The sequence below is a fragment of the Cricetulus griseus genome, chromosome 10, assembly GCF_003668045.3.
Source record: "Cricetulus griseus strain 17A/GY chromosome 10, alternate assembly CriGri-PICRH-1.0, whole genome shotgun sequence".
Taxonomy (NCBI): domain Eukaryota; kingdom Metazoa; phylum Chordata; class Mammalia; order Rodentia; family Cricetidae; genus Cricetulus; species Cricetulus griseus.
The window spans coordinates 16632968-16648257 of NC_048603.1; the positions used below are offsets into that span (position 1 = coordinate 16632968).

At 47.1% G+C, this 15290-nt stretch overlaps 1 protein-coding gene across 3 annotated transcripts in view; it reads right to left on the reverse strand.

The window, feature by feature from the left end:
- Matn2 (matrilin 2) overlaps window positions 1–15290 on the reverse strand; it is a 111465-nt gene that overhangs the window by 51589 nt on the left and 44586 nt on the right. For all 3 annotated transcript variants that reach the window (XM_035449639.1, XM_035449638.1, XM_035449637.1), the window contains exon 3: window positions 14935–15057. In XM_035449639.1, the coding sequence (XP_035305530.1) occupies window positions 14935–15057 (123 nt within the window). The remainder of the gene's footprint in view (window positions 1–14934; window positions 15058–15290) is intronic.

A 15290-nucleotide genomic window follows, 5' to 3' on the forward strand; every position in this document is an offset into this window, starting at 1 on the left:
CAGAACGTGGTAGGACCAGGAAGGGTTATTAGCTCTCATTCCCGAAGAACTGTCCCGAGAAAGCGAGCCTGCTGCCAGTTGGCTCTGTGTGGCTTTTTCTTTCATACTGTTTTTAGAATGTCGGGATTTATGGCCACGGGTGATTTGCACTGACCCAAGGGAGACCATTGAGGGATTAATCTAATTAAACAAAGACAAAGGAATAAATGGGAACTGGGTCCTAGCAGAATGACTTCTTGTTTCCTGGCAGCGATCACTTCCATCTGAAAAAAGTACAGATGTTTTTGGACAATTCCTTATGCTTTTGAAAAACAACTTTTTTTTTCCCCTCTGGATGGACTTCACTGGAGGGTGATATAAACGACTCTGGGGCATGGGAGAGGCTGTGTTATCCTGGCACAGCCTTCTGCCTCCCCTGTCTGTCTACCCCAGCTACAGCTTGTGACTTCAGTCAAGAGTCATCTCTTCCAAGACTTCTTCCTCTGAGTCCTGCAGCCATCACCATTTCCTCCTGGTGCTGGAAGTTCCATCAGATTGCTCAGAGCCTCCTGTCCTGTCCCTGTGTGTGTGTTTCATAAATGCTCATGGCTGAAGGTACAGTGATAAAGCTCCATATGTCCTGCCTGCCAACAAAGATATTCCTAGCTCCCCAAAGCCCTTTTGAAGGGACCAGCTCCCCATTTCGGCAGCCATGACAGTAACACGTGCTTTTCTGACCTTGTCCTAGTCACTAGAAAGTCAGATGCCTGTCTCCTGGCAAGGAACCAATCAGAAGTTAGCTGGTGGTGCTATGCTTTACAGCTCTGGGTGTGCTTTACGGACAAGTGCACAACAATGACGAGCAGAGCATAGCAACCACCCTGGGAGGGCCTATGGGCCATAACAACCAGTTGACCAATTAACACAGGGCAAGCCCTCCAAGCCTGGAGGCACACCAATCGTGAGCCTGTGCGTACCCCTAGACACTCCTCTTATGCTGCCCTACAAGATCTCTATGCAACCGGTTTGAACTGTCTTTTCTAGCCATCCGCCATGGCGGGTGGGTGAAAGGCCTGAGCTAACATGGGGTTAGCTCATTAAACAACAATAAAGCCTCATGCAGTTTGCATCAAGCTTTTGAATCTTCCTGGTGATTGGGGTGGCCGAGGTCCTGGGCTGAGACCCCGGAGGCCTGAGCTTTCTGGGGGTCTAACACTTTCATCCAACAGAAACGAGGTCCTGGGCAGGTGAGAGAGATGAAAACGAAAATTTCCACATCTCCATGCCTCTCTCTTCACCCTTGGCAAAATGCACTCTGGTCCCTGAGGACAAGGACATGCAGACACATGCCTGCTACATGCCTGGTTCCCAATGCAGTGCCTGACGAATTGGAGTTGCTCAACGAGTACTTGTCGGATAGATAAATAAATCCCACATCTATGTCACATAAACACAGGCTTATTGGGCGTTCCTAAATTATGCTTCTTCCCTGGGCTGTAAACTCAGTGAGGGGCTGGACCAACACCCAGAAGTGTGGGTGTTCTTGTGGTGTTTGGATCAGATCATGAGTCTGATCTTTAATTTCCCTTTCAGATTAGCAGAGGGTGGTCCCAGAAACTTGGAAGTCATGGGTGTCTCCCCCTCTTCTGTGCCCTTCAGATCCCACCAACTCTTTGGTACTTGTGGTGCTTTGAAAGAAAATGGTCCCCATAGGGAGGGGTACTATTAGGAGGTGTGGCCTTGTTGGAGGAAGTGTGTCACTGTGGGGGAGGGCTTTGAGGTCTCCTTTGCTCAGTCTACTCCAGTGAAAATGGACTAATCCTCTGAAACTGTAAGTCAGCCCCAATTACATGTTTTCCTTGATAACAGTTGTGGTCATGGTGTCTCTTCACAGCAACACAAACCCTAAGACAATGGTCTTTGCCACTGTTTCTTACCTCCCCTGCCAAGAGGAGCCCAGATAAGCTCAACAATCAAGACAATCCATTACCTGGTCTTCTGGTGTCAAATCTAGCCTACCAGAACAACCTGCACCCGTTCTTCTCTATTAACATTCGAAATGCTGCTCCACCACGGCACAAAAACAGACGTGAGGCAGAGTACCGGACAATTACCTGGCTCCTCTCCTGTCTTAGCTCATGCTGCTGGACTGTTCCTGCTGCGTCTGTGTGGTCTTCCTTATCTTCCAAATCAAGCTTTCGCTCGACCCAACACCTCTGCACACACTGTTCTTTTTAATCTCAAATGCTCACACCCCTCCCTGCCTGCCTTTTGACTACCTAATTCTTTTTTTGGGGGAGGAGGAGGGTGATTTTTGAGACAGGGTTTCTCTGTGGCTTTGGAGGCTGCCCTGGAACTAGCTCTTGTAGACCAGGCTGGTCTTGAACTCACAGAGATCCACCTGCCTCTGCTTCCTGAGTGCTGGAATTAAAGGCATGCGCCACCACCGCCGACGTTGCCTACCTAATTCTTATGTATCCTTTAGGCATATCTTAAAGTAATATTTTCCAAGGTAACTTCAGTTGCCACTTGTTAAGTCCTCCCTGGCAGTTCCCCTCTGTTGTTTTCACCTCACTTATAATATAATTTAATGCTTAATTTGTAGGTGACATGAGCCTATCCTGCCTGTCACGCAGGGCAGACGCATCCTCATGACTGTTTGACTCAGCACTCGAGCTCAACTACCTAGCATGGTACCCAGCATGCTTGTGAATGGCGGAAATAGTCTACTCGTTCATTCGGGAAATTTTTCATTGTGTAAGGAAAACAACAGTGAATCCAACAGACCAAGAAAAACAAAAAACAAAACAAAAAGAATCCCCTACCATCACAAGCTGAAGCCTACTGAAGGGACCAGCTCCCCCTTTCGGCAGCCATGACAGTAACACGTGCTTGTCTGACCTTGCCTTGGTCACTAGGAGGTCAGGTGCCGGCCTCGTGGCAAGGAACCAATCAGAAGTTAGCTGGTGGTGCTGTGCTTTACGGCTCTGGGTGTGCTTTACGGACAAGTGCACAGCAATGACGCACAGAGCATAGCAACTGACCTGGGAGGGCCTATGGGCCATAACAATCAGTTGACCAATCAACACAGGGCAAGCCCTCCAAGCCTGGAGGCACACCAATCGTGAGCCTGTGTGTACCCCTAGACACTCCCCTTATGCTGCCCTATAAGATCTCTATTCGAGCTGTCTTTCTAGCCATCCGCCATGGTGGATGGATGAAAGACCCAAGCTAACATGGGGTTAGCTCGTTAAACAACTATAATAAAGCCTCATGCAGTTTGCATCAAGCTTTCGAATCAACCTGGTGATTGGGGTGACCGAGGTCCTGGGCTGAGATCCCGGAGGCCTGAACTTCCAGGGGTCTTACACTATTTGGGAATTTGTTGGTGTGCTGGAGTCAGGTCACCCATAACAGGTGATGGGGCATTTCTTTCTGACTCAGCATCCCCATGAAGCCACACTGGTACCATGAAATGGCCACGGTGGGGGGTGTTTACACCAGGGACATTGGCAGACACTGCAAGCCAGAGCCTTTCCGTCTAGAAACACTTGTTAAACACTGACCAGCCTATCATGGATGAGGGACCAACAACACTGTCTTGTAAGGGAGTCAGGAGTGGTTAAGGACTATCGCTTTGAACGATGGGATGGAAAAGGTGGTTTTGCTGAGGTGACTTTGTGTAAAGACTGGAAGAGATGATGTAGAAACAAAGTCACGAAGGAGTCACCCTTGGAGTACGGCAGTTATCTCTCTTCAGGAAAGCAAGGGGTGTGAGGCAAACAGGCAGACGGTCGTCTTTGGAAGCAAGCCTGGTTCTAGATGGGAGACTTCAGCAAACGATCTTCGAGAAACAGTGTCTGTGAAGACATGAAATAACCGGGTATAGAAACCGCGGTCTGTGCAGAGTTAAAGGAGGTGATAACAGAGAAGCATGTGGCCCAGAGTGGGCGTAACAAAAGCCAGTCTCCTCATTTCCTGTCTGGAGGCAGGATGGAGAAAGGTCTGCTTGACACAGGCATGACCTTAAAGACAAGATTTGCCCGTCACAATTCCGTAAAGACAGTTTCATTTTATTGGGTACTTAGGGATGCTGCAGACAGGGATAGTACATTTACAAAATATTTTAAAAGTATCTTTGGCTAAGTTTGGTCTGCTAAATTGATCAGATACAGCAACACTGGCATTTTTTAAAGCTTGTAATAAATGATCAGGCCAGATTCAAGCTCCATCTCGCCAGGGGGCAGCTAGCTATTAGCGAACAGCCTGGGTCAGCATAACTTACTTGTCTCTAATCAGTCCTGGAGAATTTTACTAGAGTTGCTGGCTGCAAGCGCAGGTGAAAACAATTAGTGAGGACACGCTAGCAATCCACCCATGCAGTCTCCCCAGAGGGTCACATGCACCCTGGATTCCGTTCCCTTCATTCATATCCAGATCTTGTTCTGGGTCTCAGCCTGAAGAATGTACATCTCCTTACACTGGAAGAGGGGAGCCTGAGGCTGAGGTTGCTTTGCTCGCCCCACCCAGGGCTTAATCAGAGGGCTTTTATAGGTATTTCAGAACCTTAGACAAGACACAGCGCATGCCATTGACACGGGTGACAGCTTAATTTCTCCTTTGGAGTTAAGGCAAATGAAAACCTTCACTAGGCATGCTGGTATTTTTTTTTTTTTAAGTTCCTCCTTTTATTTAGCCCCAAGCACTGTTTACCACAGCAATAGAGACGAGAGAGCTACCATAGCTGCGATTTCGTTCCTCTGGCAACACCAGGGTCTCTGCCTGCCTAACCCAAAAGCTTACCCCTGGGTTAGAGATCTACAAAGGCAACTCAAACCCAAGCCCACAATTTGGGGACGTCCCCTTTCTTTCGGCGTGCCTGAAGCTTGCACTAATCTTATTTTGACAGCTGCAGTTTGGATTTTAAGACTCAACAGTAAATGTGAGTCATCAGCCCTGTGTGTCTCTGCGCAAAGAAACAAAATGAACCCAAAGTCTCAGAGAAAACAAAGCTGCCCTCTCCAGCAAGCTCCAGCTGGGCCTGCTCCTTTCTCCCCGGGGTCTTTGAATCAATTCTACTATTCACTTGCAAGATTTTGGGTTTCTTCGGGGTAAGGAAAGTGAGGATAAGGGGATGTCTCCAAAACAAAATACTAAAACCCAAGGGGCTACAGAGATGTCACAGATATTAAGCCAGTGCTGTTTCAGAGGACCCTAATGTTTGTGAGCATCCCCACGGTGGCTCACAAACAGCTGTAATTCCAGTTCCAGGAGACCTGGAGCTCCCTTCTGGCCTCCACAGGCACCAAGGACACAAAGTGACACACAAACATATACATTAAACATATACATTAAACATATACATATACATTAAAGAAAAGACTGGGTGCTGGAGAGATGGCTCAGAGATTAAGAGCACTGGCTGCTCTTCCAGAGGACCTGAGTTCAATTCCCAGCAACCACATGGTGGCTCACAACCATCTGTAATGAGATCTGATGCCCTCTTCCAGCCTGCAGGCATGTATGCAGGCAGAAATTTGTATGCATAATAAATAAAATCTTTAAAAAAATAAAAAAATAAAGAAAAGACCCTTGAGTGAATGAAGTAATCAATGAAATCATACTCTATCGTGTGAAAGCAGCACACACACACACACACACACACACATACACACACACCGGGCTGCCTAATCCAAGTTAACTGTCTACGTCAAAGGGTTTTAAGATGGAATGGACATTAGAAACCACAGGTGGCTTGTGGGCCCTGCTGGGAGATCCTGACTTTCCAGGTCTAGGCAGAGCAGGGAACCTGCACTTCTTACAAGCTGCCTAGACAGCCATGCTGCCCTCCTGGGGACCACACTTGTGGAAGCCCAAGTCTGGAGCCTGTGGAGACTGCAATGCAGAGAAGTAGCACAAGGTTCAGGCTCGTCTCCCCGAGTGTGGAATTCTTTCAAAAACTAGTATTGCTTCGTGTTTAGTCAGTTCAATTCTCCCATGGGACTCCCCGACCCCCCACCCGATTTCTTCTGTTTTCATCTCTGTGCCCAAGGCAGCCAGAGGAGCAAATGGCATGGCATGCCATGGTCCCTCAACTCTAGGTTCAGCAGCCAGGATTAGGAAACTGGGGGGCAGGATTTGCCCTTCTGAGCAAGTGCTGAGTAAGTGCTTACAGCATATAAAGGCCCTGTAAGCAGAAGGTGGGTCGGTGTCTGGCTTCTGGGGTTGATACCCTGCTTGCTTGCTCTCCCTGCTCTCTCTCTCTCTCTCTCTCTCTCTCTGTCTCTCTCTGTGTGTGTGTGTGTGTGTGTGTGTGTGTTGTCTGTCTGTCTGTACAGCGTCTGTCTTGTTCACTCGTCCACTCGTCCCTTCCCCTGCCTGTGAACTTCCTCAGCAATCCCTCACTGACTTTCACCTTCCACACATTCTCTCCTTCCTCTAGGATTCTCTCAATTTTAAAGGTCAATAACCACCAACAAGTAAGTCTGGGCCCAGGCTTTCCCTTGAGCAATAATCTTCCTTCTCTGGGCACTTGTGTGGCCTAGCTCCCGGACTCTGCAGTTTGGTCTCAAAACCATGTTTCTCTGTGGAGAAATCTGTCAGTCTCAATACCGATTCCCACCCACCATCCCTACTTTACATCATAAAGACCTCCTTGGGACAAATCGCTGCTGTGGTCTAGCTAATTCTGCAGGCATAAGTGGTGCGCACGGAACTGAATCATATCCTCATATCCGGCACTGCATGTGGGGCATAAGTGAAGCTAAAATGATAGTTTCTTAAATCTCACATACACACACGAGAATGCCCTGTGAAAGTGCCCGCCCACAGGAAGGAGCCCATGGGGGAATAAGGAATGAATAGCATCTCTGTGTAGTTATCTGCCTTCTAGCGCAGAGCGTACATTAACGTCACATCCAACTGTGATTTTAGTACGCAGGACTAATTGCAACTTTGCCCTTGACACACATGTTCAGCTCCTTCAGTCACCAAAGACACAGCTGGAGCTCAGCTTGAGTTTGTAACGCTGCTCCATTGAGTGTCCCAGCTCACACTTCCCTTTTCTGATCCCTGGGCACCTCAAGCAAGCCTTTTCACGTGAGTGAGCCAGTCTAGTTCCAAGACTCTCTGTATAATCTCTTTTTCTTGTAGCCTTCTGTCTGAGGGCCACTTACCTTCTGAACGCTCGCTCTGATCACACACTAGTTTTATTGTGTTGCACTCGGCGTGTACAAATTACAAGGAGCACAGTCTCAGCAGCTGTGGAAGCGCTTGGGAGGCTGAGGCAGAAGGACTGTGCCTCGGACACAAGACTGGGCTACATATGAAGAGCTCATCTCAGTAAAAAGACAAGAACAAAGAGTACAAATTGAGAGGCTGAGCTATCAACACAGCATCAGTACAATCAAGAGAGCAAATATAATCGTCAGTTCTTTTTTTTTAATTTCATATACATTGGTTTTGATTGCATGCATGTCTGGGCGAGGGTGTGGGATCACCTGGAGTCACAGACAGTTGTGAGCAACCATGTGGGTGCTGGGAATTGAACCCAGGTCCTCTGGTAGAGTAAGAAGTCAGTGCTCTTAACTGTTGAGTAATCTCTCCAACCTGTCATCAATTCTTTTTTTGATTTTGTTTTGTTTTGTTTTGTTTTTGAGACAGGGTTTCTCTGTGTAGCTTTGGAGCCTATCCTAGCACTCGCTCTGGAGACCAGGCTGGTCTCGAACTCACAGAGATCCACTTGCCTCTGCCTCCCAAGTGCTGGGATTAAAGGCGTGTGCCACCACCGCCCGGCCTGTCATCAATTCTTTATTCATCCTGTAACCCCTCCTCTTGGTCCCAGGGCAACTACCGATGTGGTCTCTGCCAGTATGGATTAGATGACATTTTCTAAAATTCTATAGCAATGGGGCTGGAGAGATGGCTCAGCCGTTAAAGCCTGGGCACACGACCAAAAACCTAAGGTTCTACAGAAGCGGTGTTACACAGCAAGTATTCCATTTAACATCTAGTTCCTTTCACGTGGCAGGGTTACGCCGAGATTCGCTGGCTGCCGCCTGTCATTCCTCATCGCTGTGCAGCATTGCAGTGTGTGCCTGAGCACAGTTACTGGGGGACACGTGAATGGCTGCCACTGTAGGATGGTCACAAGGAACGTGGGGGTGAACACATGTGTCCCAATCTTTAGACATAACTCACTTCTTTGGGTGACCATCAGAGTGGAATGGTAGGATCCTGTTAGGTATATATCCAAGCTTCACATTCTTACCAGCGGTATCTGGTGGTCTGAATGATAACGGCCCCCATAGATTCATATATTTGAATACTTGGTCCCCAGGTGGTGGAACTGTTTAGGAAGGATTAGGAGGTGTGGCCTTGTTGGAGGAGGTGTGTCACTGGGAGCTGGCTTGGAGCCCATGCCATCTCCAGTTACCTCTCTCTGACTCTTCCTTGTGGATCAAGATATAAGGTCTCTGCTAATGCTCCATTGCCAAGCCTGCCTGTCTACTCTCATGATGGCCATGGTGTCAGTATGCAGGCATCTGCACTGGCCTGTCCTTGGGGTTCTGACAGGACACGCCCTCAGCTGCAGCCACTAAGAGCACCACCTGTGCACATTCATTGTGTTCCCTTTTAAAAGAGCCCCGCCCACCACCTATCTTTCTCTCTCCCTCTCTCTCTATTTGTTCCCTCCCCCTCTCTCCTACGGCTCCTGTCTCAAGAGGCCAGTCTTCACACTCCCCTTTCCCCTATTTATGAACCCTTTCCCTAACTAAAAAAACCCTCTGCTTGAACCCTGTATCATGGCATCTTTCATGCGCTGCTTTCCTTAAATTGCAACACATGGACTCTAACTTATCCTCTGAAGCTGTAATCCCCCAGTAAGCTCTTCTATAAGTTGCCTTGGTTGTGGTGTTTTCATCACAGTGATAGGAAAGTAACTAAAGACACAGTGTATGAGAGTTCCAGGTTTTGACTGTGTCAGTCACTCTTAAAATTCTGGGGCTCAGCAGTTAAGAGTGCTTGTTGTCCTTCCAGAGGACCTGAGCTCAGTTCCCAGTACCCATGCTGGGTGGCTTGCAACTGTCCATAACTCCAGTTTTAGGGGCTCCAATACCCTTTTCTGGTCTCTGAGGGCATGCACACACACAAATAAATACAAAACTCAGATCTTTGAAAAATGTATCTAGCCTAGGGAGTATGTAGTGGTACCTCACTGCGGTTTGAGTTGGCATTTTCCTACTGTCTAGCAATGAACATTCTTTCATGGGCTTTTTCATCATCCATGCCTTCTTTATATGTTCTGTGTTGGAGTTGAGCCCGGGGTCTTACACACACCATACAAACATCCCACCACTGAATTACACCCCCAGCTCTATGCCTTCTTTGGTTTAGTGTCTACTCGGGATCTTTTGTCTATTTTTATTGGGTTGTTTTGTCTTCTTTATGTATTCCGGAATCATTTGTTGGACACATTTGGAAAATATTTTCTCCAAGTCTAGTTGGCCTTTTCTTTTTAGTAGCAGCCTAACTCAAAGATTGGATGTTCTAATTTTGATAGTTCATTGTTTTTTTTTTTCTTTTAATGTCTTAAATTCTTTCTAAACTGGGGATCATCAAGGTTTTCTTTTTTTTTAAGATTTTATTTATTGTGTATACAACATTCTGCTTCCATGTATATCTGCACACCAGAAGAGGGCACCAGATCTCATAACAGATGGTTGCGAGCCACCATGTGGTTGCTGGGAATTGAACTCAGGACCTCTGGAAGAGCAGCCAGTGCTCTTAACCTCTGAGCCATCTCTCCAGCCCCGGTTTTCTTGTATTTTTACCTGGATATTTAACAGTATTTATTCTAATGTTTGTCTTGAAATCCACTTTGAATTGCTTGTCTACATGGTATGTGTTAATGGCAAGATATTATATAAGCATGTATATATATATATATATATATATATATATTTATATATATATATATATATCCAGTTTTGCCGTAACTTTTAAAAAACATATACTTTCCTCATTGGATTGCTTTCATGTCCTTCTCAAAAATCATTTCACATGGCATCAAGAGTTATTTATGTACTGTAAATTCTGTTCCAATTGCCTAAATGTATATATTTGCATCAAGACTATGTTATCTTTAAAACAAAGGTTTTGTTGCATGGCAAAATTTTTAAAAAGTAGACTGCAGTCATGATTATATTATATTGTTTTGGTTATGTTTTGCTTTGTAAATAGTCTTGAAATCAGATGGCTTCAAACCTACAGTTCTGTTTACTTTTTCTAAAGTTTTAATCAAATGCACCTTATTCACACATTACATATTTGTGACTTTGCTTACTTGCTAAAAATTGACTTATATCTCCAAATCAATACTCTTGTCATTTTCTACCATCCATAGATACATTGTGGGGTAGGGAAAACACCAACTCCCCCAATGCATTTGCCCCCAGCTGAGGCAATTTCTGCTCTGTTTGCCTTCTCATTTCCATTCTTATCTTGTAAACAGACAAGTTGCTTTCGGTCTATCTAGTACCACATTTTTGTGCATTTCCTTGGTGACTTTGCTGTTTGAAACGGTTCTCCAGAGTAGTATTGTCTAGCGTTCCTAAGTGCAAGAAGGCTACAGTGTGCAGTGTGGGGCAAAAATGAGTGTGCTACCTAGATAAGCCTCATCAGGCACAGCTAATGGTGTGATTAGCTGTAAGTTCAATGTCATCGAACCAACAATATATACTCAATAAGGGTTCCTTAAATAGAAATGCAAGCAAGAGCCGGGCGTTGGTGGCGCACGCCTTTAAGCCCAGCACTCGGAAGGCAGAGGCAGGAGGACCTCTGTGAGTTTGAGACCATCCTGGTCTACAAGAGCTAGTTCCAGGACAGGCTCCAAAGCCACAGAGAAACCCTGTTTCAAAAAACTTAGAGAGAGAGAGAGGAGAGAGAGAGAGAGAGAGAGAGAGAGAGAGAGAGAGAGAGAGACTGAGAGAGAGAGACTGAAAGCAAGCTCCAAACAAGAGCAGCATTGGTTGTCTAGTGTTTTGCATGTGACCTAGTATGTTTCTATGACCAAACACTTGTGACAAGACAATCAGACCCACCGGTGAGCACAGGAAAGAGTGAGGGAAAGCACTTTTTAGAGAACATGAGGTGCGTCCTGACATAATCCACATTCCCTTTTTACTGGGAGATTATCCAGATACATTCAGAGTAGGATAATAAAAATGGAACCTAGCTGTGTCTCATTTCACCTCAGACCCCGGGCAAGGAGTTCCGCAGGGAGGCAGCATATAAGCAGGGGTCACTGGTGCTCAGGTTTGCCCTGGTACACCATCTATTATCCCAGAGACCAAGCACAGAGGCTAACACCAGCCTATCTAAGAGGTAAGTTCTAACTCATGACCATCAGCCCCACTCAGTGAGTGAGGAAACTGAGGGTCAAGGATTTTAAATAAGCAGGTTTACGGTCAAGGCATTCGCAGCCAGAAGATGGTAATGTCCGGGTCCAAACTGAAACCTAAGGCCTGCAGTGGCTCTGTTCGTCTCTAAGTCCCATTTCAGAAATGCAGTTGAGCCACCCAGATTTGCTTCTGACAAGACCAAGTGGGCGCGTTTACCTCTGGCGCCGAAGGGAGGAATGGTAACAGCCTTAGGGCGACTATGGCCTGGGCAGAGACAAGACTGAGATACACTTAGCTCCCCCACTTTTCCCAGGCTTTCAGCTCCCCCACTTTTCCCAGGCTCTCACTGCCCAAGGTTTTAGGATCTTGACGGCAACAGCATATCAGCAGAAGCTCTCTAAAGTTCTAGAACTGAATCCAGATATGGTGATGCAAACCTGTAATTCCAGTACTCAGGGGGTGGGGTGGAGCAATACCGGTACCCAGGCAGGAGGATGGAGAGTTCTAGCTTAACTCGCATAGTGAAACCATGTTTCAGAAAAGAAAACAAGCTGGAGAGATCATTTAGAGGTTAAGAACATGTACTGATCTTACAGAAGATCCCAATTCAATTCCTAGCACCCATATCAGGGGGTTCACAACCATCTGCAGCTACGGCTCATGGGGGAAATAATATCTTCAGCCTCTATGGCACAGATATACCTATAGTTACAAATAACATTAAGCTTTTTAATTAAGAGGAGGAGGAAGGAAGTAGAAGCTGAAGAAACGGCTCAACATTCAGAGCACTTGATGCTCTTGCAGAGGACCCAAGTTTGGTCCTCAGAACCCACATGGTTGCTCACAACCCATCTGTGACTTCAGTCTCGAGGATCCGACTCCCTCTTCTGGGCTCCACAGACACTGCATGCATACGGTGTGCAGACATTTATGTAGGTACAACACCCATACACATAAAATAAAATAGATAAATCATTTTGTAAAAACAAAACAAAACGAAAAACCGAAGAGAGCCAGGCGGTGGTGGCACACACCTTTAATCTCAGCACTTGGGAGGCAGAGGCAGGTGAATCTCTGAGTTCAAGGCCAGCCTGGTCTTCAGAGTTCCAGGGCAGCCAGAGTTACACAGAGAGACTCTGTCTCAAAAAACCAACCAAACAACCATAACAAAGAGAAAACCTGGACTCGCAGAGTCAGGGTCTCTGAGGACTCTGGGGGTTGCTTTCTGAGTCACCCCTGAAGTTTCTGTCCCTCCTTTACCTGGGATGACGCTCCTCCCTCAACAACTGTCTGTTTAAAACCCAGGTAGTTCCTGCTTCAAGCTCTTGGATGCTGCCGCCCCAGGCAGAGCTCTGCTTCAGCTCCTTCTTGTTTCACTAAGGCTAGGCACTTCCCTCAGACTGAAGGTGAGGACATCCGGACCTACACTGGGCCCAGGCAAAGGAGAGCTCTTCAGCTTTATTTTTATTTATTTGTTTGTTTATTTATCGGCGTCTTAGTTAAGGTTTTTATTGCTGTGAAGAGACACCATGACCACAGCAACTCTTTTTTTTTCTTTTTTCTTTTTTCTTTTTTGATTTTATTTTTATTATGTATACAACATTCTGCTTCCATGTATATCTGCACACCAGAAGACGGCACCAGATCTCATTACGGATGGTTGTGAGCCACCCTGTGGTTGCTGGGAATTGAACTCAGGACCTCTGGGAGAGCAGTCGGCTCTTAACCTCTGAGCCATCTCTCCAGCCCCCACAGCAACTCTTATAAAGAAAACATTTAATCGGGGTGGCTCCCTTACAGTTTCAGGGGTTCAGTCATTATGATCATGACAGGGAGCATGGCGGTGTGCAGGCAGACGAGGAGCTGAGAGTCCTGCATCTTACAGGCAACAGGAAGTCAACTGACTGTCACACTGAGGGAAGCTTGAGCAAAAGAGACCTCAAAGCCTGCTCCCCACAGTGACACACTTCTTCCAACAAGGCCACACCTCCTAACAGGGCCCCTCCCTTTGGGGGCCACTTTCCTTCAAACCACCTCAGTTGGTGTCAGAGTTCATTTGGCATGGTTAAACCAGCCCATGGAAAATGGGCATTTGCAGCTTCCCAGATCCCAGCCGAGTATGGGTCATGGGACACAGAACACTTTCTTCTCCTCAAAGAGTGGAGGGTAGGAAGAGAGTGGGCAAGATGGCTGGGCGAACCTGAAGAGGTCAGGGTGACCGAGAGACGCTCATGTCGTTTGCTGAACGGTGAATAATGATTCTAGACGACCCAGCTCCCCTGGTTGTCAGTTCATGCATTTGCTGTGACCGAGTTTTGCTTTGGAACCTGAGAGAGTGTCAGAGGGGTTCCAGCAAAAGATAGAGATGACTCTGGCTGAGTTCTGGGATCACAGAGGAGTCTGTGAGCACAAAGCTCTCTCGCCTTCGGGGGCCCAGAACGGAGAGCCAAGCAGATAGAACCCAGTATCGGGGGACAGGGAGGTCCTTCCATCAACCACTCAGTGCTGAAACTGGAAAGTGAGAAGAAAAGTGGAAACTGCGGTTTGGCTCCATAAATGCAGCGCTAATTACAGCCATTTGTGCAAACTGCTTTCCATTAGTGCTGGGTTTGCGTGCCATGTGGTATAATAACAATTTTGCATTGCATGAACTACACGTCAGACTTAGAGGAGCTGTTTGCTTAGAGGAGCCAGTCTTCTCAGGGCTTGTGCGCCTAGTCCAGCTTTTGTGGTTAAAGCAGTGACTACACTTACAACATAAGGAGAACAACAACAACAATAATAATAGTGGGCATACAATCGTTATGTGGTTGTGCCCTTGAAGGGCTGGGGTACCTCCTGCTGGCTTAAATATCAGTATATTGTCTAGTGTTGGGAGCCGGGGCCAAAGAAGAACAATATGAATTCTTTTGTTGTTGTTGTTGTTTTGTTTTTTTTTGAGACAGGGTTTCTCTCTGTAGCTTTGGATTCTGTCCTGGAACTCGCTCTTGTAGACCAGGCTGGCCTCGAACTCACAGAGATCCACCTGCCTCTGCTTCCCGAGTGATGGGATTAAAGGCGTGCGCCACCTTTAATCCAACGCCCTGCAAACTATATGAATTCTTTGTATTTGTTTGTCCTTTTAAAAAATTAGAACAAGAAAATGTCTATCGCGGAAGCAGCCAGATCCTGCACACCTCTAAAACGGAGCGTGCAGAGCCACTCTCTGCTGAGGTTAACCACACCCTAAGTCCATGCTTTGGGAAGAAGATAAAACAGAGCGACAGCTCCGTGGGGCCCAGCTAATAAAGCCAGGATGGAAAGACGCTGGGGTAGCTTCCACCAGGAAGAGGTGAAACAGCACATGCCTCAAACTTTCACACACTGCCTGGTGGCCTGCCATGCACCAGGCTTAGGCACTGTGATGGCGGGACCGGGGGGAGCTACCAGGAAATGCAAAAGCTGTTTCCAGCCTTGAGGAGGTGGCAAGTAGGTTGGGAGAGGAACTGTGGGTGAATAAGACGCACCTAGCTAAAGAGCAAGCAAGACTGACACATCCGCCAAGCGGCCTTACTTCTGCAAGTCTTCTGATCCGAGTTGAGGATGTACCCTTGCTTGCACCTGCAGGTGTATGAGCCAGGCGTGTTGATGCAGAAGTGGGCACAGTCGTGTTCCAAGACGCTGCACATGTGCACCGCTGCAAAGGAAGACAAAGAGCGTGAGCAGTGACGCCTTCCCTTGGCTTCCTTCTACCCAGCAAACGTGCATCAGGAGCCTGTGAAGCAGAGGGCTGAACCCAAAGAGAAACAAACTGCTGCCCCTGTCAGCAGGTGGGGTGGCGCTGCTAAATTGACAAGAAAGATAAATATGTCAGCAACGAGTGGTGGCGCACGCCTTTAATCTCAGCACATGGGAGGCAGAGGCAGCTGG